Raw genomic sequence first — 26,520 nt, 5'->3', positions numbered from 1 at the left:
GAGCCTGGAAGAGGAAGGGAGAGGAGAGCCTGGAAGAGGAAGGGAGAGGAGAGTCTGGAAGAGGAAGGGAGAGGAGAGCCTGGAAGAGGGAGGGAGAGGAGAGCCAGGAAGAGAGAGGAGAGTCTGGAACAGGAAGGGAGAGGAGAGCCTGGAAGAGGAAGGAGAGGAGAGCCAGGAAGAGAGAGGAGAGCCTGGAAGAGGAAGGGAGAGGAGAGCCTGGAAGAGGAAGGAGAGAAGAGTCTGGAAGAGGAAGGAGAGGAGAGTCTGGAAGAGGAAGGAGAGGAGAGCCAGGAAGAGGAAGGAGAAGAGAGCCTGGAAGAGGAAGGGAGATGAGAGCCTGGAAGAGAAAGGGAGAGGAGAGCCTGGAAGAGGAAAGGAGAGCCTAGAAGAGGAAGGAAAAGAGAGGAGAGCCTGGAACAGGAAGGAGAGGAGAGCCTGGAACAGAAAGGGAGAGAAGAGGAGAGCCTGTAAGAGGAAGGGAGAGGAGAGCCTGTAAGAGGAAGGGAGAGGAGAGCCTGGAAGGAGAGGATAGTCTGGAAGAGGAAGAGAGGGAAGAGGAAGGAGAGGAGAGCCTGGAAGAGGAAGAGAGGGAAGAGTCTGGAAGAGGAAGGAGAGGAGAGCCTGGAAGAGGAAGGAGAGGTGAGCCTGGAAGAGTAAGGGAGAGGAGAGCCTGAAAGAGTAAGGGAGAGGAGAGCCTGGAAGGAGAGGAGAGTCTGGAAGAGGAAGAAGAGGAGAGGAGAGCCTGGAAGAGGAAGGGAGAGGAGAGTCTGGAAGAAGAAGGAGAGGAGAGCCTGGAAGAGGAAGGGAGAGGAGAGCCTGGAAGAGGAAGGAGAGGAGAGTCTGGAAGAAGAGGAGAGCCTGGAAGAGGAAGGGAGAGGAGAGCCTGGAAGAGGAAGGGAGAGGAGAGCCTGGAAGAGGAAGGAGAGGAGAGTCTGGAAGGGAGAAGAAAGCCTGGAAAAGGGAGGGAGAGGAGAGCCTGAAAGAGAGAGGGAAAGGAGAGCCTGGAAGAGGAAGGGAGAGGAGAGCCTGGAAGAGGGAGGGAGAGGAGAGCCTGGAAGAGGAAGGGAGAGGAGAGCCTGGAAGAGGGAGGGAAAGGAGAGCCTGGAAGAGGAAGGGAGAGGAGAGTCTGGAAGGGAGAGGAGAGCCTGGAAGAGGAAGGGAGAGGAGAGCCTGGAAGAGGAAGGGAGAGGAGAGCCTGGAAGAGGAAGGGAGAGGAGAGCCTGGAAGAGGGAGGGAGAGTAGAGCCTGGAAGAGGGAGGGACAGGAGAGCCTGGAAGAAGAAGGGAGAGGAGAGCCTTGAAGAGGAAGGGAGAGGAGAACCGGGAAGAGGAAGGAGAGGAGAACCTGCAAGGGAGAGGAGAGTCTGGAAGGGAGAGGAGAGCCTGGAAGAGGAGGGAGAGGAGAGCCTGGAAGAGGAAGGAGAGGAGAGCCTGGAAGAGGGAGAGAGAGGAGAGCCTGGAAGAGGGAGGGAGAGGAGAGCCTTGAAGAGGGAGGGAGAGGAGAGCCTGGAAGGGAGAGGAGAGCCTGGAACAGGAAGGGAGAGAAGAGGAGAGCCTGGAACAGGAAGGGAGAGGAGAGCCTGGAAGAGGAAGAGAGAGGATAGCCTGGAAGAGGAAGGAGAGGAGAGTCTGGAAGAGGAAGAGAGGGAAGAGTCTGGAAGAGGAAGGAGAGGAGAGCCTGGAAGAGGAAGGAGAGGAGAGCCTGGAAGAGTAAGGGAGAGGAGAGCCTGAAAGAGTAAGGGAGAGGAGAGACTGGAAGGAGAGGAGAGTCTGGAAGAGGAAGATGAGGAGAGGAGAGCCTGGAAGAGGAAGAAGAGGAGAGGAGAGCCTGGAAGAGGAAGAAGAGGAAAGGAGAGCCTGGAAGAGGAAGGGAGAGGAGAGTCTGGAAGAAGAAGGAGAGGAGAGTCTGGAAGAGGAAGGAGAGGAGAGCCTGGAAGAGGAAGGAGAGGAGAGCCTGGAAGGGAGAGGAGAGCCTGGAAAAGGGAGGGAGAGGAGAGCCTGGAAGATAGAGGGAAAGGAGAGCCTGGAAGAGGAAGGGAGAGGAGAGCCTGGAAGAGGAAGGGAGAGGAGAGTCTGGAAGAGGAAGGGAGAGGAGAGTCTGGAAGAAGAAGAGCCTGGAAGAGGAAGGGAGAGGAGAGCCTGGAATAGGAAGGAGAAGAGAACCAGGAAGAGGAAGGGGAGGAGAACCTGGAAGGGAGAGGAGAGCCTGGAAGAGGAAGGGAGAGGAGAGTCTGGAAGAGGAAGGGAGAGGAGAGTCTGGAAGGGAGAGGAGAGCCTGAAAGAGGAAGGAGAGGATAGCCTGGAAGAGGGAGGGAGGGAGAGGAGAGCCTGGAAGAGGGAGGGAGAGGAGAGCCTGGAAGAGGGAGGGAGAGGAGAGCCTGGAAGAGGGAGGGAAAGGAGAGCCTGGAAGAGGGAGGGAAAGGAGAGCCTGGAAGAGGAAGGGAGAGGAGAGTCTGGAAGAAGAAGGGAGAGGAGAGTCTTGAAGAGGAAGGGAGAGGAGAACTGGGAAGAGGAAGGAGAGGAGAACCTGGAAGGGAGAGGAGAGCCTGGAAGAGGAAGGAGAGGAGAGCCTGGAAGAGGAAGGGAGAGGAGAGTCTGGAAGAAGAAGGGAGAGGAGAGTCTTGAAGAGGAAGGGAGAGGAGAACCGGGAAGAGGAAGGAGAGGAGAACCTGGAAGGGAGAGGAGAGCCTGGAAGAGGAAGGGAGAGGAGAGTCTGGAAGAGGAAGGGAGAGGAGAGTCTGGAAGGGAGAGTAGAGCCTGGAAGAGGAAGGAGAGGAGAGCCTGGAAGAGGAAGGGGAGGAGAGCCTGGAAGAGGGAGGGAGAGGAGAGCCTGGAAGAGGGAGGGAGAGGAGAGCCTGGAAGAGGAAGGGAGAGGAGAGCCTGGAAGAGGGAGGGAGAGGAGAGCCTGGAAGAGGAAAGGAGAGGAAAGCCTGGAAGAGGGAGGGAGAGGAGAGCCTGGAAGAGGGAGAGGAGAGCCTGGAAGAGGAAGGAGAGGAGAGTCTGGAAGAAGAAGGGAGAGGAGAGCCTGGAAGAGGAAGGAGAGGAGAGCCTGGAAGAGGAAGGGAGAGGAGAGCCTGGAAGAGGAAGGGAGAGGAGAGCCTGGAAGAGGAAGGGAGAGGAGAGCCTGGAAGAGGAAGGGAGAGTAGAGCCTGGAAGAGGAAGGAGAGGAGAGCCTGGAAGAGGGAGGGAAAGGAGAGCCTGGAAGGGGGAGAGGAGAGCCTGGAAGAGGAAGGAGAGGAGAGTCTTGAAGAAGAAGGGAGAGGAGAGCCTGGAAGAGGAAGGAGAGGAGAGTCTGGAAGAAGAAGGGAGAGGAGAGTCTGAAAGAGGAAGGAGAGGAGAGCCTGGAAGAGGAAGGAGAGGAGAGTCTGGAAGAGGAAGGAGAGGAGAGCCTGGAAGAGGAAGGAGAGGAGAGCCTGGAAGAGGAAGGAGAGGAGAACCGGGAAGAGGAAGGGAGAGGAGAGCCTGGAAGAGGAAGGAGAGGAGAGTCTGGAAGAGGAAGGAGAGGAGAGCCTGGAAGAGGAAGGAGAGGAGAGCCTGGAAGAGGAAGGAGAGGAGAACCGGGAAGAGGAAGGGAGAGGAGAGCCTGGAAGAGGAAGGAGAGGAGAGTCTGGAAGAGGAAGGAGAGGAGAGTCTGGAAGAGGAAGGAGAGGAGAGTCTGGAAGAGGAAGGAGAGGAGAGTCTGGAAGAGGAAGGAGAGGAGAGTCTGGAAGAGGAAGGAGAGGAGAGCCTGGAAGAGGAAGGAGAGGAGAGTCTGGAAGGGTAATATTTGGCCAGTGTTTGATGTGATCTGGACACAGTATATTTGGGCGCTGGGTATCGTAGATTGGCACCACCTGAAGAATGTCTATGTGAAAAGTTGCACAAAAAGCGCAAAACCCCCCACTGTGTCTAAACTGCACCAAATATACACAACAAAATGGCTCTAAAGGCAATAATAAATGTACCGCTCTCTATCTAGCAGTATGGAGGTGTATTTATGTCTGGTTCCTTGTATCCTGCAGTGGTCCTACATGGAGTGGCATTACTATGGGTTCCTCTCTGGTGGCCCGGGACACCCCTGAGGGTTAGCGTGCCTCGTGGTCCTTCATCTGCCCGGCCGGACCCCCTGAACTTCACAACCTTTAGATACAGACTGTGCGAGAGCCGTCTTCCCTGATCATCTCGGCGAAGGCTTTGAGGGATGTTCTAGAGACGTTGCCTCTCTCCTGGCATGTGTCAGGTGGTTCCAGTGCAGTCACATGACGCGTCTTCTCCCCCAGGTGTGGTAATGATCAGATGTGGCGCGGAGCTGATGCTCATTAGCTTCAGTCGTGGCTCTTTAGGTCCTCACTTCCGGGCTCAGGTGCGTTCTGCCTCCCCGGGGGGCGCTGCTTGGGATCCGTTACTAAGGTTCACGTCACCTGTGCCTCTGGTGTGACACAGCGCCCGCAGTATAGACACCACACAGGACGCCGATCCCACCAGCTGCAGCCATGAATACCCTAACCCAGATGATGTCCCACCGAGCCGAGAGGATGGAGAAAGAGGAAATCAAAGCCTGGACCAAGCCCTTAGAGAACACCAACAACCCCAGGTATAAGGGGCGGGGGTGACCAACAACCTCAGGTATAAGGGACGAGGGCGACCAACAACCCCAGGTATAAGGGAGGGGGCAACCAACAACCTCAGGTATAAGGGGCGGGGGCGTCCAACAACCCCAGGAATAAGGGGCAGGGGCGACCAACAACCCCAGGAATAAGGGGCGGGGGCGACCAACAACCCCAGGTATAAGGGAGGGGGCGACCAACAACCCCAGGTATAAGGGACGAGGGCGACCAACAACCCCAGGTATAAGGGACGAGGGCGACCAACAACCCCAGGTATAAGGGACGAGGGCGACCAACAACCCCAGGTATAAGGGACAAGGGCGACCAACAACCCCAGGTATAAGGGAGGGGGCGACCAACAACCCCAGGTATAAGGGAGGGGCGACCAACAACCTCAGGTATAAGGGAGGGGGCGACCAACAACCCCAGGTATAAGGGGCGGGGGCGACCAACAACCCCAGGTATAAGGGAGGGGGCGACCAACAACCTCAGGTATAAGGGAGGGGGCGACCAACAACCCCAGGTATAAGGGACGGGGGCGACCAACAACCCCAGGTATAAGGGACGGGGGCGACCAACAACCCCAGGTATAAGGGGCGGGGGCGACCAACAACCCCAGGTATAAGGGAGGGGGCGACCAACAACCTCAGGTATAAGGGAGGGGGCGACCAACAACCCCAGGTATAAGGGACGGGGGCGACCAACAACCCCAGGTATAAGGGACGGGGGCGACCAACAACCCCAGGTATAAGGGACGGGGGCGACCAACAACCCCAGGTATAAGGGGCAGGGGCGACCAACAACCCCAGGTATAAGGGGCGGGGGCGACCAACAACCCCAGGTATAAGGGGCGGGGGCGACCAACAACCCCAGGTATAAGGGAGGGGGCGACCAACAACCTCAGGTATAAGGGGCGGGGGGCGACCAACAACCCCAGGAATAAGGGGCGGGGCGACCAACAATCTCAGGTAAAAGTGAGGGGGCGACCAACAACCCCAGGTATAAGGGACGAGGGCGACCAACAACCCCAGGTATAAGGGACGGGGGCGACCAACAACCCCAGGTATAAGGGGCGGGGGCGACCAACAACCCCAGGTATAAGGGGCGGGGGCGACCAACAACCCCAGGTATAAGGGACGGGGGCGACCAACAACCCCAGGTATAAGGGGCGGGGGCGACCAACAACCCCAGGTATAAGGGGCGGGGGAGACCAACAACCCCAGGTATAAGGGGCTGAATATTTGTTACAATGTATCAGTATAGACAATCCTCTGTGAGCAGCATATGTTCTCCCTCCTGTCCTCATTCCAGGCAGTTGTTTCCTGGACTGATACACTGTAACAAACCCTCATCTGTGAGACGTATTAGGTCAGCATGGCTTATCTCTTCTGAGTGTTCTATTCACTGACAGCCTTTATTATTTGGAGATTTGTGGTTATTTGTGCAGCACCCAGAAGCGGGCGTTGATCCTGGACCCGGCCGGTAGCTGGTACTACGCTTGGCTCAACATCATGGTCGTCCCCATCACATACAACTGGGTCATCATCATCTGCAGGTACGACCGCCATGACACGTTACCATGATCGTAAAGTTTATTGAGGAAAAACTATTTAAAAAAAGGGGAGTTGCCCCTAACAACCAATCAAATCTCAGCTGTGGTTTATATAGTTCAGATATGAAAATGAAACTTTATAGACACTGGTCACAAATGGTTAACAGTTGCCCATAGCAACGAATCAGATCGCTTCTTTTGGTTTTCAGAGACCTTTTTAGAAATGGAAAAAATGGAAAAAGTGATCTGATTGGTTACTATTGGCAACTTAGCAACTTTTTCTCTGCACAAGTCTTGATAAATCTCCCTCACAGTGCCTGAGGGCATCATGAGAGAGGAGCGAGAAAATCTGATGAGGGAGGAGCCAGAGACACCTGATGAGGGAGGAGCCAGAGACACCTGATGAGGGAGGAGCCAGAGACACCTGATGAATGAGGAGCCAGAGAATCCTGATGAGGGAGGAGCCAGAGACACCTGATGAGGGAGGAGCCAGAGACACCTGATGAGGGAGGAGCCAGAGACACCTGATGAATGAGGAGCCAGAGAATCCTGATGAGGGAGGAGCCAGAGACACCTGATGAGGGAGGAGCCAGAGACACCTGATGAGGGAGGAGCCAGAGACACCTAATGAGGGAGGAGCCAGAGAATCCTGATAAGGGAAAAGCAAGAAACACCACCTGATGAGGGAGGAGCCAGAGATACCTGATGAGGGAGGAGCCAGAGACACCTGATGAGGGAGGAGCAAAGACACATGATGAGGGAGGAGCCAGATAATTCTGATCAGGGAGGAGCCAAAGACACCTGATGTGGGAGGAGCCAGAGAATCCTGATGTGGGAGGAGCCAGAGACACATGATGAGGGAGAAGCCAGAGACACCTGATGAGGGAGGAGCCAGAGACACATGATGAGGGAGAAGCCAGAGACACATGATGAGAGAGAAGCCAGAGACACCTGAGGAGGGAGGAGCCAGAGACACATGATGAGGGAGGTGCCAGAGACACATGATGAGGGAAAAGCCAAAGACACCTGATGAGGGAGGAGCCAGAGACACCTGATGAGGGAGAAGCCAAAGACACCAGATGAGGGAGAAGCCAGAGACACCTGATGAGGGAGAAGCCAGAGACACCTGATGAGGGAGAAGCCAGAGACACCTGATGGGGGAGGAGCCAGAGACACCTGATGAGGGAGAACCCAGAGACACCTGATGAGGGAGAAGCCAGAGACACCTGATGAGGGAGGAGCCAGAGACACCTGATGGGTGAGGAGCCAGAGACACCTGATGAGGGAGAAGCCAGAGACACCTGATGGGGGAGGATCCAGAGACACCTGATGAGGGAGAAGCCAGAGACACCTGATGAGGGAGGAGCCAGAGACACCTGATGAGGGATGAGCCAGAGACACCTGATGAGGGACAAGCCAGAGACACCTGATGAGGGAGAAGCCAGAGACACCTGATAAGGGAAAAGCAAGAAACACCACCTGATGAGGGAGGAGCCAGAGATACCTGATGAGGGAGGAGCAAAGACACCTGATGAGGGAGGAGCCAGATAATTCTGATCAGGGAGGAGCCAAAGACCTGATGTGGGAGGAGCCAGAGACTCCTGATGTGGGAGGAGCCAGAGACACCTGATGTGGGAGAAGCCAGAGACACCTGATGAGGAAGAAGCCAGAGACACCTGATGAGGGAGAAGCCAGAGACACCTGATGAGGGAGAAGCCAGAGACACCTGATAAGGGAAAAGCCAGAGACACCTGATGAGGGAGAAGCCAGAGACACCTGATGAGGGAGAAGCCATAGACACCTGATGAGGGAGAAGCCAGAGACACCTGAGGAGGGAGGAGCCAGAGACACATGATGAGGGAGAAGCCAGAGACACATGATGAAAGAGAAGCCAGAGACACCTGATGAGGGAGAAGCCAGAGACACCTGATGAGGGAGGAGCCAGAGACACATGATGAGGGAGGTGCCAGAGACACATGATGAGGGAAAAGCCAGAGACACCTGATGAGGGAGGAGCCAGAGACACCTGATGAGGGAGAAGCCTGAAACACATGATGAGAGAGAAGCCAGAGACACCTGAGGAGGGAGAAGCCAGAGACACCTGAGGAGGGAGGAGCCAGAGACACCTGATGAGGGAGGTGCCAGAGACACCTGATGAGGGAGAAGCCAGAGACACCTGAGGAGGGAGGAGCCAGAGACACCTGATGAGGGAGGTGCCAGAGACACCTGATGAGGGAGAAGCCAGAGACACCTGATGAGGGAGAAGCCAGAGACACCTGATGAGGGAGGTGCCAGAGACACATGATGAGGAAGAAGCCAGAGACACATGATGAGGGAGGTGCCAGAGACACATGATGAGGAAGAAGCCAGAGACACCTGATGAGGGAGAAGCCTGAAACACATGATGAGAGAGAAGCCAGAGACACCTGAGGAGGGAGAAGCCAGAGACACCTGAGGAGGGAGGAGCCAGAGACACATGATGAGGGAGGTGCCAGAGACACATGATGAGGAAGAAGCCAGAGACACCTGATGAGGGAGGAGCCAGAGACACCTGATGAGGGAGAAGCCTGAAACACATGATGAGAGAGAAGCCAGAGACACCTGATGAGGGAGGAGCCAGAGACACATGATGAGGGAGGTGCCAGAGACACATGATGAGGGAAAAGCCAGAGACACCTGATGAGGGAGGAGCCAGAGACACCTGATGAGGGAGAAGCCTGAAACACATGATGAGAGAGAAGCCAGAGACACCTGAGGAGGGAGAAGCCAGAGACACCTGAGGAGGGAGGAGCCAGAGACACCTGATGAGGGAGGTGCCAGAGACACCTGATGAGGGAGAAGCCAGAGACACCTGAGGAGGGAGGAGCCAGAGACACCTGATGAGGGAGAAGCCAGAGACACCTGATGAGGGAGAAGCCAGAGACACCTGATGAGGGAGGAGCCAGAGACACATGATGAGGGAGGTGCCAGAGACACATGATGAGGAAGAAGCCAGAGACACCTGATGAGGGAGAAGCCAGAGACACCTGAGGAGGGAGAAGCCAGAGACACCTGAGGAGGGAGGAGCCAGAGACACATGATGAGGGAGGTGCCAGAGACACCTGATGAGGGAGAAGCCAGAGACACCTGAGGAGGGAGGAGCCAGAGACACCTGATGAGGGAGGTGCCAGAGACACCTGATGAGGGAGAAGCCAGAGACACCTGATGAGGGAGAAGCCAGAGACACCTGATGAGGGAGAAGCCAGAGACACCTGATGAGGGAGAAGCCAGAGACACCTGATGAGGGAGAAGCCAGAGACACCTGATGAGGGAGAAGCCAGAGACACACGCGGATCACATCCCCGCCGGTGATACTAGAGCAGCGATCCCGGTCAGCGGGCCTGACCAGGGCGCTGCACGCAGGAGAACGCTGCAAACGCTCTGGGGAGGAACTGGGACCCGGAGCACTCGGCGTAACAGTACCCCCCCTTGGGTCTGCCCCTCCTTTTGGAGCCCAAGAATCTGTGGACGAGCTCTTTGTCAAGAATGTTGGCCTCAGGTTCCCAGGACCTGTCTTCTGGACCACAATTTTCCCAATCATTAAAAAAAAATCTTTTACCTCGGACGACCTCGGACGACCTTGACAGAGAAGACATCAGAGGAGCCAGAAACAGGAGCAGGAACAGTGACCTTCGGAGAATAACGGTTAAGTATGAGAGGTTTGAGAAGAGAAACATGGAAAGAGTTGGGAATGCGAAGAGAAGAAGGATGATGGAGCTTGTAGGAGACAGAATTGATTGGAATTTTGATTTTAAATTGCCCGAGGTAAGGAGGACCCAACTTGTAGCTAGGAACACGGAAACGGACTTTGTCACCGGGGGCAAAGACAGGAGGAGTTCTTCTCTTTTTATCCGCATGTCTCTTCATGCGAGAAGAGGCCGGTAGGAGCGACTTGAGTTTCCTTCCAGATTCATCCATGGCAGGAACTCCAGATGAAGTGGGAATGGGGAGGGGGGGCAGCGGGTGACGGCCGTGCACCACAAAAAATGGAGATTTGGAGGAAGATTCAGAATTTTTGAAGTTGTACAAGAATTCAGCCCAGGGCAGGAGGTCAACCCAATCATCTTGGCGAGAGGAAACAAAATGTCGCAGGTAGTCACCAAGAATCTGATTCACTCTTTCCACTTGTCCATTGGATTGGGGGTGAGAAGCAGAAGAAAAACTTAATTTGATTTTTAATTGGCTGCAAAGTGCCATCCAAAATTTTGAGACAAATTGAACGCCCCTATCAGAGACAATGGCCCTCATTTACTAACAGGATCCCAACACTTTTTGTCAGATTTTGAGCCAGAATTCTGTCTGCGCCAGAATTTGCGCCAAAATCAAAATCACTCAGAGTGGAAAAAAAAAACAACAAAAGGGGCGTGTTCCCTACAAAAAGAGAAAAAACCCTCCGAGTGTGAAGAAAACTCACAGGAAAACCTGTGAGTTTTGCTTCACAGAAAGCCGACAGCTCAGAGCTGTAGGTAAATTCCTCAAAACGGAGTGAATCCTGCTACCCCCAGCATGGAACAGGGTCTGTTCCATGTTGGGGGTAGTAGTAGAGGGGCTGAGGGATTGATCACACCGGGTCTCACTTCTGAGACCCAATCCGATCAGATGTTATTAAGCAGGGGAGCGGGCGTCATGTTCCGATCCCCTGCAATGTACAGTAAACTTTCATTTTTAAATTCCCCACCAGGAGCCCTGAATGGCCGGGACCGAGGAGCCAATCAGGGCTCCTGGCAGGGTTTTAATATAGAAGCGCTGTGGTGGGCAAAGATGTATAGAATCGCTGGGGGGGGTATATATCTGCCCCCTCCAGCGTTTCTATATATCTTTCCCCCTGCTGCGCTATATCAAACTTAGTGGCCGCTGCGCTTGAATAAATGTACTGCCCCCCCAACGCTATTATATATCTATACTGACCCCCGCTGCGCATATACTGACCCCTGCTGCGCATATTTATATATATATACTGACCCCCCCAGCTGCGCATATTAATATTCATGCTCTCCCTCCCCTGGCTACCAATGAATGAAAACTCTATTAGCGGGGGAGCGGAAGGCTGCTGCCCGCTCACGCTGCTAAGAGTTTGTCATTCATAGCAGGCAGCAGCTGCATATCATGCTGTGGGGGTCAGACATATGGATATATATATATATATCTGCCCCTCACATCATACATATACAAATGCCGGCTCACCGCTATGAATGACAAGTAAGCTATTAGGAACAGCAGCGCCAGCCTCCCTGCACTGCTTTACTTGTCATTCCTATTGGTGAGCCGGCATTTGTATATGTATGATGTGAGGGGCAGATATATATCCATATGTCTGACCCCCACAGCATGATATGCAGCTGCTGCCCGCTATGAATGACAAACTCTTAGCAGCGTGAGCGGGCAGCAGCCTTCCGCTCCCCCGCTAATAGAGTTTTCATTCATTGGTAGTCAGGGGAGGGAGAGCATGAATATTAACCCCTTAAGGACACATGACGTTCTCATATGTCTCCATTTCCGAGTCCTTAAGGACACATGACGTATGAGAACGTTATGTGTTTTACCGGCCCCCCGCAACCATCTGGAGCGGAGCCGGTCCCCGATGCCTGCTGAAATCGTTCAGCAGGCATCGGGGCATATCGCCCAGGGGGGTCATTATGACCCCCCCATGTCGGCGATGGCCGCAGATCGCTGGACAATTCAGTCCAGCGATCTGCGGCGGATTCCGGGCCAATCGGGTCTCCAGTGACCCGGTGACCCGGAATTATTGGCTGATCGGGGCCGTCAGAGATGGCCCCGAACAGCCAGAGCCAGCAGGGGTGAGGTGGCACTGGTGCCACCTCACGATCGCCCTGATTCGTCGGCCGGATTACCGGCCGACCAATCAGGGCGCCTGCTGCGGGTGTCACTCCCGCAACCCGCTCCGCCCCTCTTCCGGAGGACGTGATCGGGTGCGGGACGTGCACCCCGGGTGCTGGGGACCCCGATCCCCGGCGCCCCTGTTGGGATCGGGGCCCCAGGAGCAGCGGCGGCGGCGGAGACGACGAGGGACTGACCTGTGCAGCGAGGATCGTTGGAGGTGAGTGACAGCCTCCTGCTGTTGCTTAGCAACAGCTCCCAGCATGCAAAAAGGGCATGCTGGGACTTGTAGTTTTGAAACAGCTGGAGGCACATTCTTTCTATGGAAAAGTGCACCTTCAGCTGTTGTGTAACTACAACTCCCAGCTTGCACAATCAGCTAAAGTGCATGCTGGGAGTTGTAGTGGTGCATCTGGTGGTTGCATAACTACAACTCCCAGCATGCCCGTTGGCTGTCGGTGACTGCTGAGAGTTGTAGTTTTGCAACAGCTGAAGGCACACTGAGTTAAGCAGCAAACCAGTGTGTCTCCAGCTGTTGCATAACTACAATCCCCAGCATCCCCAGCCAAAGTAGTATGCCTCCAGCTGTTGCATAACTACAACACCCAGCATGCCCTTCCGCTGTCCGTACATGCTGGGGGTTGTAGCTTTTGCAACAGCTGAAGGCACACTGGTTGCAAAACACTGAGTTTGTTACCAAACTCGGTGTTTCACAACCAGTGTGCATCCAGCTGTTGCAAAACTACAACTCCCAGCATGCACTGATAGACCGTACATGCTGGGAGTTGTAGTTTTGCAACAGCTGGATGTTCCCCCCCCCCCCCCCCCCAATGTGAACGTACAGGGTACACTCACATGGGCGGAGGATTACAGTAAGTATCCGGCTGCAAGTTTGAGGTGCGGCAAAATTTCTGCCGCAGCTCAAACTGCCAGCGAGAAACTACTGTAAACCCCCGCCCGTGCGACTGTACCCTAAAAACACTACACTACACTAACACAAAATAAAATAAAAAGTAAAAAACACTACATATACACATACCCCTACACAGCCCCACTCCCCTCTCCAATAAAAATGAAAAACGTCTGGTACGCCACTGTTTCCAAAACGGAGCCTCCAGCTGTTGCAAAACAACTACTCCCAGTATTGCCAGATAGCCGTTGACTGTCCAAGCATGCTGGGAGTTTTACAACAGCTGGAGGCACCCTGTTTGGGAATCACTGGCGTAGAATACCCCTATGTCCACCCCTATGCAAGTCCCTAATTTAGGCCTCAAATGCGCATGGCGCTCTCACTTTGGAGCGCTGTCGTATTTCAAGGCAACAGTTTAGGGCCACATATGGGGTATCGCCGTACTCGGGAGAAATTGGGCTTCAAATTTTGGGGGGTATTTTCTGCTATTACCCTTTTAAAAAATGTAAAATTTTTGGGAAAACAAGCATTTTAGGTAAAAAAAATATATATTTTTTTACATATGCAAAAGTCGTGAAACACCTGTAGGGTATTAAGGTTCAAATTACCCCTTGTTACGTTCCCAAAGGGGTCTAGTTTCCAAAATGGTATGCCATGTGTTTTTTTTTGCTGTCCTGGCACCATAGGGGCTTCCTAAATGCGGCATGCCCCCAGAGCAAAATTCGCTTTCAAAAAGCCAAATGTGACTCCTTCTCTTCTGAGACCTGTAGTGCGCCAGCAGAGCACTTTTCACACCCATATGGGGTGTTTTCTGAATCGGGAGAAATTGGGCTTCAAATTTTGGGGGGGTATTTTCTGCTATAACCCTTTTTAAAATTGTAAACATTTTGGGAAACCAAGCATTTTAGGTAAAAAATATATATATTTTTTTACATATGCAAAAGTCGTGAAACACCTGTAGGGTATTAAGGTTCACATTACCCCTTGTTACGTTCCCCGAGGGGTCTAGTTTCCAAAATGGTATGCCATGTGTTTTTTTTTTTGCTGTTCTGGCACCATAGGGGCTTCCTAAATGCGGCATGCCCCCAGAGCAAAATTTGCTTTCAAAAAGCCAAATGTTACTCCTTCTCTTCTGAGACCTGTAGTGCGCCAGCAGAGCACTTTTCACCCCCATATGGGGTGTTTTCTGAATCGGGAGAAATTGGGCTTCAAATTTTGGGGAGTATTTTCCGCTATTACCCTTTTTAAAAATGTAAACATTTTGGGAAAACAAGCATTTTAGGTAAAAAAAAATTTTTTTTTTTTACATATGCAAAAGTCGTGAAACACCTGTAGGGCATTAAGGTTCACGTTACCCCTTGTTACGTTCCCTGAGGGGTCTAGTTTCCAAAATGGTATGCCATGTGTTTTTTTTTTGCTGTTCTGGCACCATAGGGGCTTCCTAAATGCGGCATGCCCCCAGAGCAAAATTTGCTTTCAAAAAGCCAAATGTGACTCCTTCTCTTCTGAGACCTGTAGTGCACCAGCAGAGCACTTTTCACCCCCATATGGGGTGTTTTCTGAATCGGGAGAAATTGGGCTTCAAATTTTGGGGGGTATTTTCTGCTATTACCCTTTTTAAAAATGTAAAATTTTTGGGAAACCAAGCATTTTAGGTAAAAAAAATATATATATTTTTTACATATGCAAAAGTCGTGAATCACCTGTGGGGTATTAAGGTTCACTTAACCCCTTGTTACGTTCCCTGAGGGGTCTACTTTCCAAAATGGTATGCCATGTGTTTTTTTTTGCTGTCCTGGCACCATAGGGGCTTCCTAAATGCGGCATGCCCCCCAAAAACCATTTGTCGCTCCTTCCCTTCTGAGCCCTCTACTGCGCCCGCCGAACAATTAACATAGACATATGAGGTATGTGCTTACTCGAGAGAAATTGGGTTTCAAATACAAGTAAAAATTTTCTCCTTTTTACCCCTTACAAAAATTCAAAAATTGGGTCTACAAGAACATGCGAGTGTAAAAAATGAAGATTTTGAATTTTCTCCTTCACTTTGCTGCTATTCCTGTGAAACACCTAAAGGGTTAATACACTTACTGAATGTTTTTTTGATTACTTTAGGGGGTGTAGTTTTTATAATGGGGTCTTTTATGGGGTATTTCTAATATGAAGACCCTTCAAATCCCCTTCAAAACTGAACTGGTCCCTGGAAAATAGTGAGTTTGAAAATTTTGTGAAAAATTTCAAAATTGCTACTGAACTTTGAAGCCTCTGGTGTCTTCCAAAAGTAAAAACTCATAAATTTTATGATGCAAACATAAAGTAGACATATTGTATATGTGAACCCAAAAAAATATATTTTGAATATCCATTTTCCTTACAAGCAGAGAGCTTCAAAGTTAGAAAAATGCAAAATTTTCATTTTTTTCATCAAATTTTGGGATTTTTCACCAAGAAAGGATGCAAGTTACCATAAAATTTTACCACCAAGTTAAAGTAGAATATGTCACGAAAAAACAATCTCGGAATCAGAATGATAACTAAAAGCATCAGAGTTATTAATGTTTAAAGTGACAGTGGTCAGAATTGCAAAAAACGCTCCGGTCCTTAAGGTATAAAATGGCCTGGTCCTTAAGGGGTTAATATGCGCAGCTGGGGGGGGGGCAGTATATATATATAAATATGCGCAGCGGGGGTCAGTATATGCGCAGCGGGGGTCAGTATATGCGCAGCGGGGGTCAGTATAGATATATAATAGCGTTGGGGGGGCAGTACATTTATTCAAGTGCAGCGGCCACTAAGTTTGATATAGCGCAGCAGGGGGAAAGATATATAGAAACACTGGAGGGGCCAGATATATACCCCCCCCCAGCGATTCTATACATCTTTGCCCACCACAGCGCTTCTATATTAAAACCCTGTCAGGAGCCCTGATTGGCTCCTCGGTCCCGGCCATTCAGGGCTCATGGTGGGGAATTTAAAAATGAAAGTTTACTGTACATTGCAGGGGATCGGAACATGCCGCCCGCTCCCCTGCTTAATAACATCTGATCGGATCGGGTCTCAGAAGTGAGACCCGGTGCGATCAATCCCTCCGCCCCTCTACTGCTACCCCCAACATGGAACAGACCCTGTTCCATGATGGGAGTAGTAGTACAAGCACTAATGTAGTCAGAATTTGCAGAGACTTTTTCTCTGTAGCACAGAATACATTTTGTGCGACAGAAAAAAAACCTGCTACAGAAAGAAAGGGAAATTGGGCGACAGATTAGTAAATAGCATCATAAAAAAAAAAGGAGTAAATGACTTGCAAAAACACAAACCGACACTCCACTCTTAGTAAATGAGGGCCAATATGCTTGGGAAGCCCGTTGAGAGGAAAAATTTGGAGAAAAAATTGTTTTGCCAATTGAGGCGCAGAAGGAAGGCCTGGAAGCGGAACAAAATGAGCCATTTTGGAAAAGCGATCAACGACCACCCAAATGACAGTGTTGCCATGAGATGAAATTCGATCAGTGATGAAATCCATAGCTATATGGGACCATGGCTGTTCAGGCACTGGCAGAGGAAGGAGAAGACCAGCTGGCTTATGGCATGGAGTCTTGTCACGTGCACACACTGTACAGGCCCGTACGAAATCCATCACATCTTTCTCCAGGGAAGACCACCAATAGTGTCTGGCAATTAACTATATAGATTTTTTGATTCCAGCATGACCAGCCAGAAGGGAGGAATGACCCCATTTGAGAGTCTGGAGGTGAAGACGTGGAGGAACATAAGTTTTTCCCGGAGGAATTGGCACCAGAGAAGCAGGAGCAGAGGAGATCAGACACTCTGGAGGTATGATGTGCTGAGGAAGAGCTTCGGATTCAGAGGCATCGGTGGAACGTGATAGAGCATCTGCCCTGAAATTCTTGTCCGCAGGGCGAAAGTGAATCTGAAAATTGAAACGGGCAAAAAACAACGACCATCTAGCCTGGCGAGGATTTAAACGCTGGGCGGACTGAAGATAAGACAAATTTTTATGGTCCGTGTAGATGGTGATGGGATGAAGGGATCCTTCCAGAAGATGTCTCCACTCTTCAAGAGCCAACTTAATGGCCAATAGTTCACGGTCTCCTATAGAATAGTTTTTTTCAGGAGGAGAAAAAGTTTTGGAGAAAAATCCGCAAGTGACGTTTTTTCCCTTAGCGGTTTTTTGAAGAAGGACGTCCCCGGCTCCGACTGAGGAGGCGTCAACCTCGAGGAAGAAAGGCTTGAGAGGATCTGGCCTGGACAAGACTGGTGCAGAGGCGAAGGCGGCTTTGAGGTGGTTAAAGGCTTCCTCCGCCTGCGGTGGCCAGTATTACGGATTAGCATTTTTCTTGGTCAATGCTGCAATAGGAGCAACGATGGTGGAGAAGTGGGGAATGAATTGTCGGTAATAATTAGCAAATCGACAAATCGTTGGATAGCTCGCAGACCAGTGGGGCGTGGCCAATCTATTACCGCCGAAAGCTTGTCAGAGTCCATTTGAAGACCTTGACCGGACACTATGTATCCCAGGAAGGGTAGACTGCTGCGCTCAAAGAGACATTTTTCAATTTTGGCATAAAGATGATTTTTGCGTAGGCGCTGAAGCACTTGACGGACATGGAGGTGGTGTTCGTCTAGGTTGGGGGAAAAAATGAGGATGTCATCAAGTTAGACTACCACACAGGAATACAACAGGTCCCGAAAAATCTCATTGACAAAGTCCTGAAAGACTGCAGGGGCTATGCAAAGCCCAAAGGGCATGACAAGGTACTCAAAGTGTCCATCTCTAGTATTGAAGGCGGTTTTCCATTCATCATTCTCGAATACAGATGAATACGGATGAGATTATAGGCACCCCTGAGATCGAGCTTGGTAAAAATTTTTGCTCCCCGCAGGCGATCAAATAGTTCTGAGATGAGAGGCAGATGATAACGGTTCTTTACAGTGATTTTGTTAAGACCGCGGTAATCAATGCAAGGCCGTAGGGATCCATCTTTTTTGGCAACGAAAAAGAAGCCTGCTCCTGCAGGAGATGAAGATTTTCGGATAAAACCCTTTTTAAGGTTTTATTGTATATATTGAGACATGGCCTGCGTTTCAGGAGCGGATAGTGGGAAAATCCTGCCACGGGGTGGAGTAGTGCCTGGAAGCAAATCAATAGGACAGTCAAAGGGTCTGTGTGGCGGTAAGACTTCTGCTTGCTTTTTAGAGAAAACATCAGAGTAGTCCTGATAGGCTTTAGGAAGACCTGGCAATGGTGTGGCGAAGGAGACTTGACAGGTGGGAACAGACTTGAGACATCGTTTGCGGCAGGAAGATCCCCAACTTTTAATGTCCCCAGTGGCCCAGTCGAGGATAGGTGCGTGACGCTGGAGCCAGGGCAAGCCAAGAAGAATTTCAGAGGTACAGTTGGGTAATACAAAAAATGCAAAACTTTCATGATGGAGATCTCCAGCGTTCATGAGCAAAGGTTCTGTGTGATAACGCACGGTGCAGACCAGTCTTTCTCCATTCACAGATGAAATGAAGAGAGGTTTGACGAGACGGGTAACAGGAATATTGCATCTGTTGATGAGAGAGGCTTCAATGAAATTTCCTGCTGAACCTTAGTCCAGAAAAGCCACAGCGGAGAAGGAGGTATTGGTACTTGTGGGTAGAGAAATCCGCACAGGTATAGTCAGACGTGGAGAGGATGAATTCACACCTAGTAACGCCTCTCCCACGTTAACTAGGTGCGTGCGTTTCCCTGACGCGGAGGACGAATAGGGCAGTTCTTTAGGAAATGTTCGGTACTGGCACAGTACAGGCACAAATTTCCATTTCTGCGGCGAGTCCTCTCTTCTTGGGTCAGGCGAGACCGATCCACTTGCATAGCCTCCTCGGCGGGAGGCACACGAGTAGGTTGCAGTGAACTCTGGAAGAGAGATGCCGAGCAAAGAAACCGCCTGGTGCGAACAAGATCCTTTTCTTGGCAGAGCTCCTGTGGTCTTTCAGAGAAACGCATATCAATGCGGGTGGCCAACTGGATAAGTTCAGACAGGGTAGCAGGAATTTCTCGTGCGGCCAGAACATCTTTGATGTGGCTGGATAAACCTTTCTTGAAGGTCGCGCAGAGGGCCTCATTGTTCCACGCGAGTTCAGAGGCGAGGGTACGGAACTGTATGGCATATTCGCCCACTGAAGAGCTCCCTTGGACAAGATTCAATAGAGCCGTCTCGGCTGAGGAAGCCCGGGCTGGCTCCTCAAAGACACTGCGTACTTCAGAGAAGAAGGATTGGATGGAAGCAGTGGCAGGATCGTTGCGGTCCCAAAGCGTGGTGGCCCAGGACAAGGCCTTTCCAGACAACAAACTGACCACGAAAGCCACCTTAGACCGTTCTGTGGGGAACTGGTCCGACATCATCTCGAGGTGCAGGGAACATTGAGACAGGAACCCACAGCACATCTTAGAGTCCCCATCAAATTTCTCAGGAAGAGACAGGCAGACTCGAGAGGTAGAAGCGGCAACTTGCAGTGGAGGGGAAGCTGGAGCTGGCGGAGGAGATGTTTGACGCTGTGGAGGCAGAAGCTGCTGGAACATGGCGGTCAACTGCGACAGCTGTTGTCCTTGTTGGGCGATCTGTTGAGACTGCTGGGCAACCACGGTGGTCAGGTCAGCGAGACTTGGCAGCGGCACCTCAGCGGGATCCATGGCCGGCTCTACTGTCAGGAACCGGACCGGTATGCGGGTAGGACACGGGTAGTGGATCCTCCTGTTACGCCGAGCGCTCCGAGTCCCCGCTCCTCCCCGGAGCGCTCACGGCGTTCTCCTGTTAGCAGCGCCCTGGTCAGACCCGCTGACCGGGTGTGCTGCGATTATGTCCCCAGCCGGGATGCGATTCGCGATGCGGGACGCGCCCACTCGCGGTGCGCATCCCGACCCGCTTACCAGACTCGTTCCCCGTCTGTGCTGTCCCGGCGCGCGCGGCCCCGCTCCCGCGCGCGCACCGGGTCTTTGCGATTTAAAGGGCCGGTGCGCCACTGATTGGCGCATGGGTTTTAATCAGTATCTTCACCTGTGTACTTCCCTATAATACCTCACTTCCCCTGCACTTCCTTGCCGGATCTTGTTGCCATTGTGCCAGTGAAAGCGTTTCCTTGTGTGTTCCTAGCCTGTGTTCCAGACCTCCTGCCGTTGCCCCTGACTACGATCCTTGCTGCCTGCCCTGACCTTCTGCTACGTCCGACCTTGCTCTTGTCTACTCCCTTGTACCGCGCCTATCTCAGCAGTCAGAGAGGTTGAGCCGTTGCCGGTGGATACGACCTGGTTGCTACCGCCGCTGAAAGTCCATCCCGCTTTGCGGAGGGCTCTGGTGAAAACCAGTAGCAACTTAGAACCGGTCCACCGACACGGTCCACGCCAATCCCTCTCTGACACAGAGGATCCACCTCCAGCCTGCCGAATCCTGACACCTCCATGTCAGTGAGGCGATGGCGTGGGCCGTACCAAGGGACCGGTTCTAAGAAGTTACTGGTTTTCACCAGAGCCCGCCGCAAGGCGGGATGGACTTGCTGCGGCGGTAACTCCCAGGTTGTATCCCCTGATAGCGACTCGACCTCGACCTGAGATAGGCGTGGAACACAAGGACAAGGCAAATGCAAAGTCGGACGTAGCAAGAGGTCAAGGCAGGCGGCAAAGGCTCGTAGTCAGGGGCAACTGCAAAGGGTCTGAATACACAGGCTAGGGATACACACAAAACGCTTTCTCAGGGCACTAGGGCAACAAGATCCGGCAAGGACAGGAAGGGGGAGTGGGTTTTTATGTGTAGGGAGTGATTACACTTAATTGGGCCAGGCACCAATTAGTGGTGCACTGGTCCTTTAAATTTCAGAGAGCCGGTGCGCGCGCGCCCTAGAGAGCAGGGCCGTGCATGCCGGGATGGGACAGAAGGAGGACGGGGCAGGTGAGGGGATTGGGATGCGACCCACGGGTGGGCACGTCCCGCTACGCGGATCGCATCCCCACCGGTGATACTAGAGCAGTGTTCCCGGTCAGCGGGTCTGACAGGGGCGCTGCACACAGGAGAACGCCGCGAGCGCTCCGGGGAAGAACAGGGACCCGGAGCGCTGGGCGTAACAAGGGAGAAGCCAGAGACACCTGATGAGGGAGAAGCCAGAGACACCTGATTGGGGAGGAGCCAGAGACACCTGATGAGGGAGGTGCCAGAGACACCTGATGAGGGAGAAGCCAGAAACACCTGAGGAGGGAGAAGCCAGAGACACATGAGGAGGGAGAAGCCAGAGACACCTGATGAGGCAGAAGCCAGAGACACTTGATGAGGGAGGAGCCAGAGACACATGATGAGGGAGAAGCCAGAGACACATGATGAGGGAAAAGCCAGAGACACCTGATGAGGGAAGAGCCAGAGACACCTGATGAGGGAGAAGCCAGAGACACCTGATGAGGGAAAAGCCAGAGACACCTGATGAGGGAAGAGCCAGAGACACCTGATGAGGGAGAAGCCAGAGACACCTGATGAGGGAGGAGCCAGAGACACCTGATGAGGGAGAAGCCAGAGACACCTGATGAGGGAGGAGCAAGAGACACCTGATGAGGGAGGAGCCAGAGACACCTGATGAGGGAGAAGCCAGAGACACCTGATGAGGGAGAAGCCAGAGACACCTGATGAGGGAGAAGCCAGAGACACCCGATGAGGGAGAAGCCAGAGACACCTGATGAGGGAGAAGCCAGATACACCTGATGAGGGAGAAGCCAGAGACACCTGATGAGGGAGAAGCCAGAGACACCTGATGAGAGAGGAGCCAGAGATACCTGATGAGGGAGAAGCCAGAGACACCTGATGAGGGAGAAGCCAGAGACACCTGATGAGAGAGGAGCCAGAGATACCTGATGAGGGAGAAGCCAGAGACACCTGATGAGGGAGAAGCCAGAGACACCTGATGAGGGAGAAGCCAGAGACACCTGATGAGGAAGGAACTACAGTCACGTAATGAGGGAGGAGTCAGAGACACCTGATGGGGAGGGGCCAAATACACTTGATGTGGGAGGAGACGATATGCTCTGGAATGTGATGTACTTCATCCTCAGGAACATTCCCTTTCCCTCTGTCCTGCTCCCTCTGCCTCGTTCCCCATCCCCCCCCCCTGTTCCTTCTGCTCTTTTCCCTCTGGCCTGTTTTCCCTCTGCTCTGTTCCCTCTCCCCCACTCCCTCTGCGCCGTTTCCTTTGCCCCGTTCCCTCTGCCCTGTTTTCTCTGCCCCGTTTCCTCTGCCCTGTTTCTTCTGCCCTGTTTTCTCTGCTCTGTTTCTTCTGCTCCGCTCCCTTCTGCCCCATTTCCTCTGCCCTGTTCCTTCTGCCCCGCTCCTCCCCACCCCCTCTCCCATGCTCCCTCCGCCCTACTCCCTCTGCACCGTTCCCTCTGCCCCGCTCTCTCCGCCCCCCATTCCCTCTCCCCTGCTCCCCTGCTCCCTCTGCACCATTCCCTCTGCCCTGCTGCTCCCTCCGTTTGTTCCCTCTGCCGTGCTCCCTCCGCCCGTTCCCTCTCCCCCTGTTCCCTCTGCCCTGCTCCTTCTGTCCCGCTCCCTCCGCCTGTTCCCTCTGCCCCGCTCCCTCCGCCCGTTCCCTCTCCCCTGTTCCCTCTGCCCTGCTCCTTCTGTCCCGCTCCCTCCGACCATTCCCTCTCCCCTGTTCCCTCTGCCCCGTTCCTTCTGTCCCGCTCCCTCCGCCCGTTCCCTCTCCCCCTGTTCCCTCTCCCCTGCTCCTTCTGTCCCGCTCCCTCCGCCTGTTCCCTCTGCCCCGCTCCCTCCGCCCGTTCCCTCTCCCCTGTTCCCTCTCCCCTGCTCCTTCTGTCCCGCTCCCTCCGCCTGTTCCCTCTGCCCCGCTCCCTCCGCCCGTTCCCTCTCCCCTGTTCCCTCTGCCCTGCTCCTTCTGTCCCGCTCCCTCCGCCTGTTCCCTCTGCCCCGCTCTCTCCGCCTGTTCCCTCTCCCCTGTTCCCTCTGCCCTGCTCCTTCTGTCCCGCTCCCTCCGCCTGTTCCCTCTGCCCCGCTCTCTCCGCCTGTTCCCTCTCCCCTGTTCCCTCTGCCCCACTCCCTCTGCACCGTTCCCTCTGCCCTGCTCCCTCCGCCCGTTCCCTCTCCCCCTGTTCCCTCTGCCCTGCTCCTTCTGTCCCGCTCCCTCCGCCTGTTCCCTCTGCCCCGCTCCCTCCGCCCGTTCCCTCTCCCCTGTTCCCTCTGCCCTGCTCCTTCTGTCCCGCTCCCTCCGCCCGTTCCCTCTCCCCTGTTCCCTCTGCCCTGCTCCTTCTGTCCCGCTCCCTCCGCCTGTTCCCTCTGCCCCGATCTCTCCGCCTGTTCCCTCTCCCCTGTTCCCTCTGCCCCGCTCCTTCTGTCCCACTCCCTCCGGCTGTTCCCTCTGCCCTGCTCTCTCCGCCTGTTCCCTCTACCCTGTTCCCTCTGCCCCGCTCCTTCTGTCCCGCTCCCTCCGCCTGTTCCCTCTGTCCCGCTCCCTCTGCCCCGATCCATGTCTCCCCAGGTCTTGCTTCACTGAGATGCAGTACGAGTACCTGCTGGTGTGGCTGTGCCTGGACTATCTGTGCGACATCCTCTACATCATGGACATAGTCGCCAACTTCCATACAGGTGCGTCCTGTGACCATAATAGTTATGTGAATGTAGACTCCATGCACCTCCAGAGCTGCACTCACAATGCTCCCTCTCAGGCTGTAGGACCTCACATCTCTGCTTCCCTCTGCTGCTTCAGGACTAGGCAATGAAGTGTTATCATTTGGTTATATTGGTTTAGTTATAGTCTGTACACAGATGAATGATTCCTTGGTCACAAGATACTCCCAACCAATGGCTGCAGAAGAAGTCCCTCATCAAACCTCCCTTTTCACATTTGATGAGGGAGAAGTTCTGGAGGATAAGACATGTTGTAACAGCAGAATAGTGAGTGCAGCTCTGTAGGTGACTGGAGGATAAGACATGTTGTAACAGCAGAATAGTGAGTGCAGTATTGGACCTTATGTTATAACCTGTATTCATTCCCCATAGGTTTCCTGCAGGAAGGGATCCTGGTCACCCACAGACGTCTGATCGCCGGTCACTACGTCCGCTCCACCAAGTTCCGTTGGGACCTCCTGTCCATCCTCCCCACAGACTTCCTGTACTTCAGGTTCGGCATCCATACGCCGGCCGTCCGGGTCAATCGCTTCCTCCGTTTCCATCGTTTGTTCGAGTCGTTTGACCGCACAGAGACGCGGATCCCATACCCCAATGTCTTCCGGATCTGTAAGCTGATGGCCTACATCTTCGTGGTCATCCACTGGAACAGCTGCATCTACTTTGCCCTCTCCAGTTACGTGGGGTTTGGGAAGGATGAGTGGGTGTACCCCAACATCTCACACCCCGACTTTGGACGTCTGGGGCGTAAGTATCTGTACAGCTTCTACTTCTCCACCCTCATCCTGACCACGGTGGGGGACATCCCCGCCCCCATGCAGGAAGAGGAGTACATCTTCATGGTGGTGGACTTCCTCATCGCCGTCCTCGGATTCGCCACCATCATGGGGAGCATGAGCTCCGTGGTCTCCAATGTGAACAGTGCCGACAAGTCCTTCTACCCCAGTTACGACCAGGTGAAGCTGTACATGAAGATGTATAAGGTGAACAGGAGCCTGAAGAAGAAGGTGATAGCCTGGCACCAGCACCTGCAGATCAACAAGAAGCTGACCAACGAGAACCAGATCCTGGAGAACCTGCCCGTGAGGTTACGGGTGGAGGTGGCGGTCAGCGTCCACATGTCCACCCTGAGCAAAGTGCAGATCTTCCAGCACTGTGAGAAGGGTCTTCTGGAGGAGCTGGTGCTGAAGCTGAAGCCACAAGTCTACAGCCCCGGGGAGTACGTCTGCAAGAAAGGCGACATTGGCCGCGAGATGTACATCATCAAGGAGGGCAAGCTGGCCGTGGTGGCCGATGACGGGGTCACGCAGTTCGCAGTCCTCGGGGAAGGCATGTACTTTGGGGAGATCAGTATCCTCAATATCAAGGGTAAGATGCACGTTATATCTGTCCTCTTGTATATAGTAGTTATATTCTTGTATATAGGAGCAGTATTATAGTAGGTATATTCTTGTATATAGTAGTTATATTCTTGTATACAGGAGGCAGTATTATAGTGGTTATATTCTTGTATATAGGAGCAGTATTATAGAAGTTATATTCTTGTATATAGGGGCAGTATTATAGTAGTCATATTCTTGTATATAGCAGCAGTATTATAGTGGTTATATTATTTTATATAGGAGCAGTATTATAGTAGTTATATTATTTTATATAGGAGCAGTATTATAGTAGTTATATTCTTGTATATAGGGGCAGTATTATAGTAGTTAAATTCTTGTGCATAGGAGCGGTATTATAGTAGGTATATTCTTGTATATAGGAGCAGTATTATAGTAGTTATATTCTTGTATATAGGAGCAGTATTATAGTAGGTATATTCTTGCATATAGGAGCAGTATTATAGTAGTTATATTCTTGTATATAGGAGCAGTATTATTGTAGTTATATTCTTGTATATAGGGGCAGTATTATAGTAGTTATATTCTTGTATATAGGAGCAGTATTATAGTAGTTATATTCTTGTATATAGGAGCAGTATTATTGTAGTTATATTCTTGTATATAGGTGGCAGTATTATTGTAGTAGCTATACACTTTTATATTGGGGACACCATTTTATTACAATCTTGGACACTCCCTGCAGGTAACACATCTGGGAACCGCAGAACCGCAAACATCAGAAGCATTGGCTACTCGGATCTGTTCTGCCTCTCCAAGGAGGATCTAAATGACGCCCTGAGTGAGTATCCTGATGCCAAGGCTATGCTGGAGGAAAAGGGCCGAGAGATTCTCCTGAAGATGAATAAACTGGACGAGAACCTGGCCGCTGAGCTGGTGGCCAAGCAACAAGAGATGGACAACAAGCTGAGGCGCCTGGAGGTCAACCTGGACTCTCTGCAGACCAAGCTGGCCCGGCTCCTGGCTGAGCTGGAGTCCAGCGCCGTCAAGATGTGTCAGAGGATCAAACATCTGGAGTGGGAGATAAGCTTGTGGGAGGAAGAGGAGTCTGAGCAGGGGCCCCAAGATGGACAATGACCCTGGGGGTCTAGGAAGAGACCCCTACAATATGGTGACGGAGCAGATGTATCAGGTGCAATAGTCTCCACATACAGAGCAGAACTGCAGGAAGGAACCAAGAAAGAGAAGTCATAGAGAGACAATAGGCAGGAAACATAGGGTGGGCTCTGGCCATGTGGACCCCTAGACTCCATGATGGGGGAATAACAACTACAGCCTCCTAGGAAATAACAAGCAGATTGTGTCCCCTCTGTTATCGTCACGTGATCCAGGGTTGGGCCCGAGCAGTAAAGATGGCGGCCGTGGCCTAGTGAGGACTCCCTATAATCTTAGTCCTCCTGATACACGCTCTCCATTCGTGGGGTAGTATTGGAGCCTTCCCGTTCCAATATATTGCCATCATGTGAGTGAAAAAAATTAAAAACTTTTAAAAAAATTTGCCAGAAAATAAA

The 26,520-nt window shown here is 52.5% G+C and overlaps 1 protein-coding gene across 1 annotated transcript; it reads left to right on the top strand.

Annotated features, from left to right (window-relative positions):
• Positions 1-26,520, top strand: CNGA4 (cyclic nucleotide gated channel subunit alpha 4). The gene is made up of 6 exons (XM_056552623.1): positions 1-639; positions 4,001-4,572; positions 6,033-6,140; positions 23,461-23,567; positions 23,982-24,977; positions 25,695-26,520. The coding sequence occupies exons 2-6, from the start codon at positions 4,472-4,474 to the stop codon at positions 26,084-26,086; spliced, it is 1,704 nt and encodes a 567-aa protein (XP_056408598.1). The 5' UTR covers positions 1-639; positions 4,001-4,471; the 3' UTR covers positions 26,087-26,520.

The sequence above is a fragment of the Hyla sarda genome, unplaced genomic scaffold (genome assembly GCF_029499605.1).
Source record: "Hyla sarda isolate aHylSar1 unplaced genomic scaffold, aHylSar1.hap1 scaffold_174, whole genome shotgun sequence".
Taxonomy (NCBI): domain Eukaryota; kingdom Metazoa; phylum Chordata; class Amphibia; order Anura; family Hylidae; genus Hyla; species Hyla sarda.
This window is presented reverse-complemented; position numbering and strand designations above follow the sequence as displayed.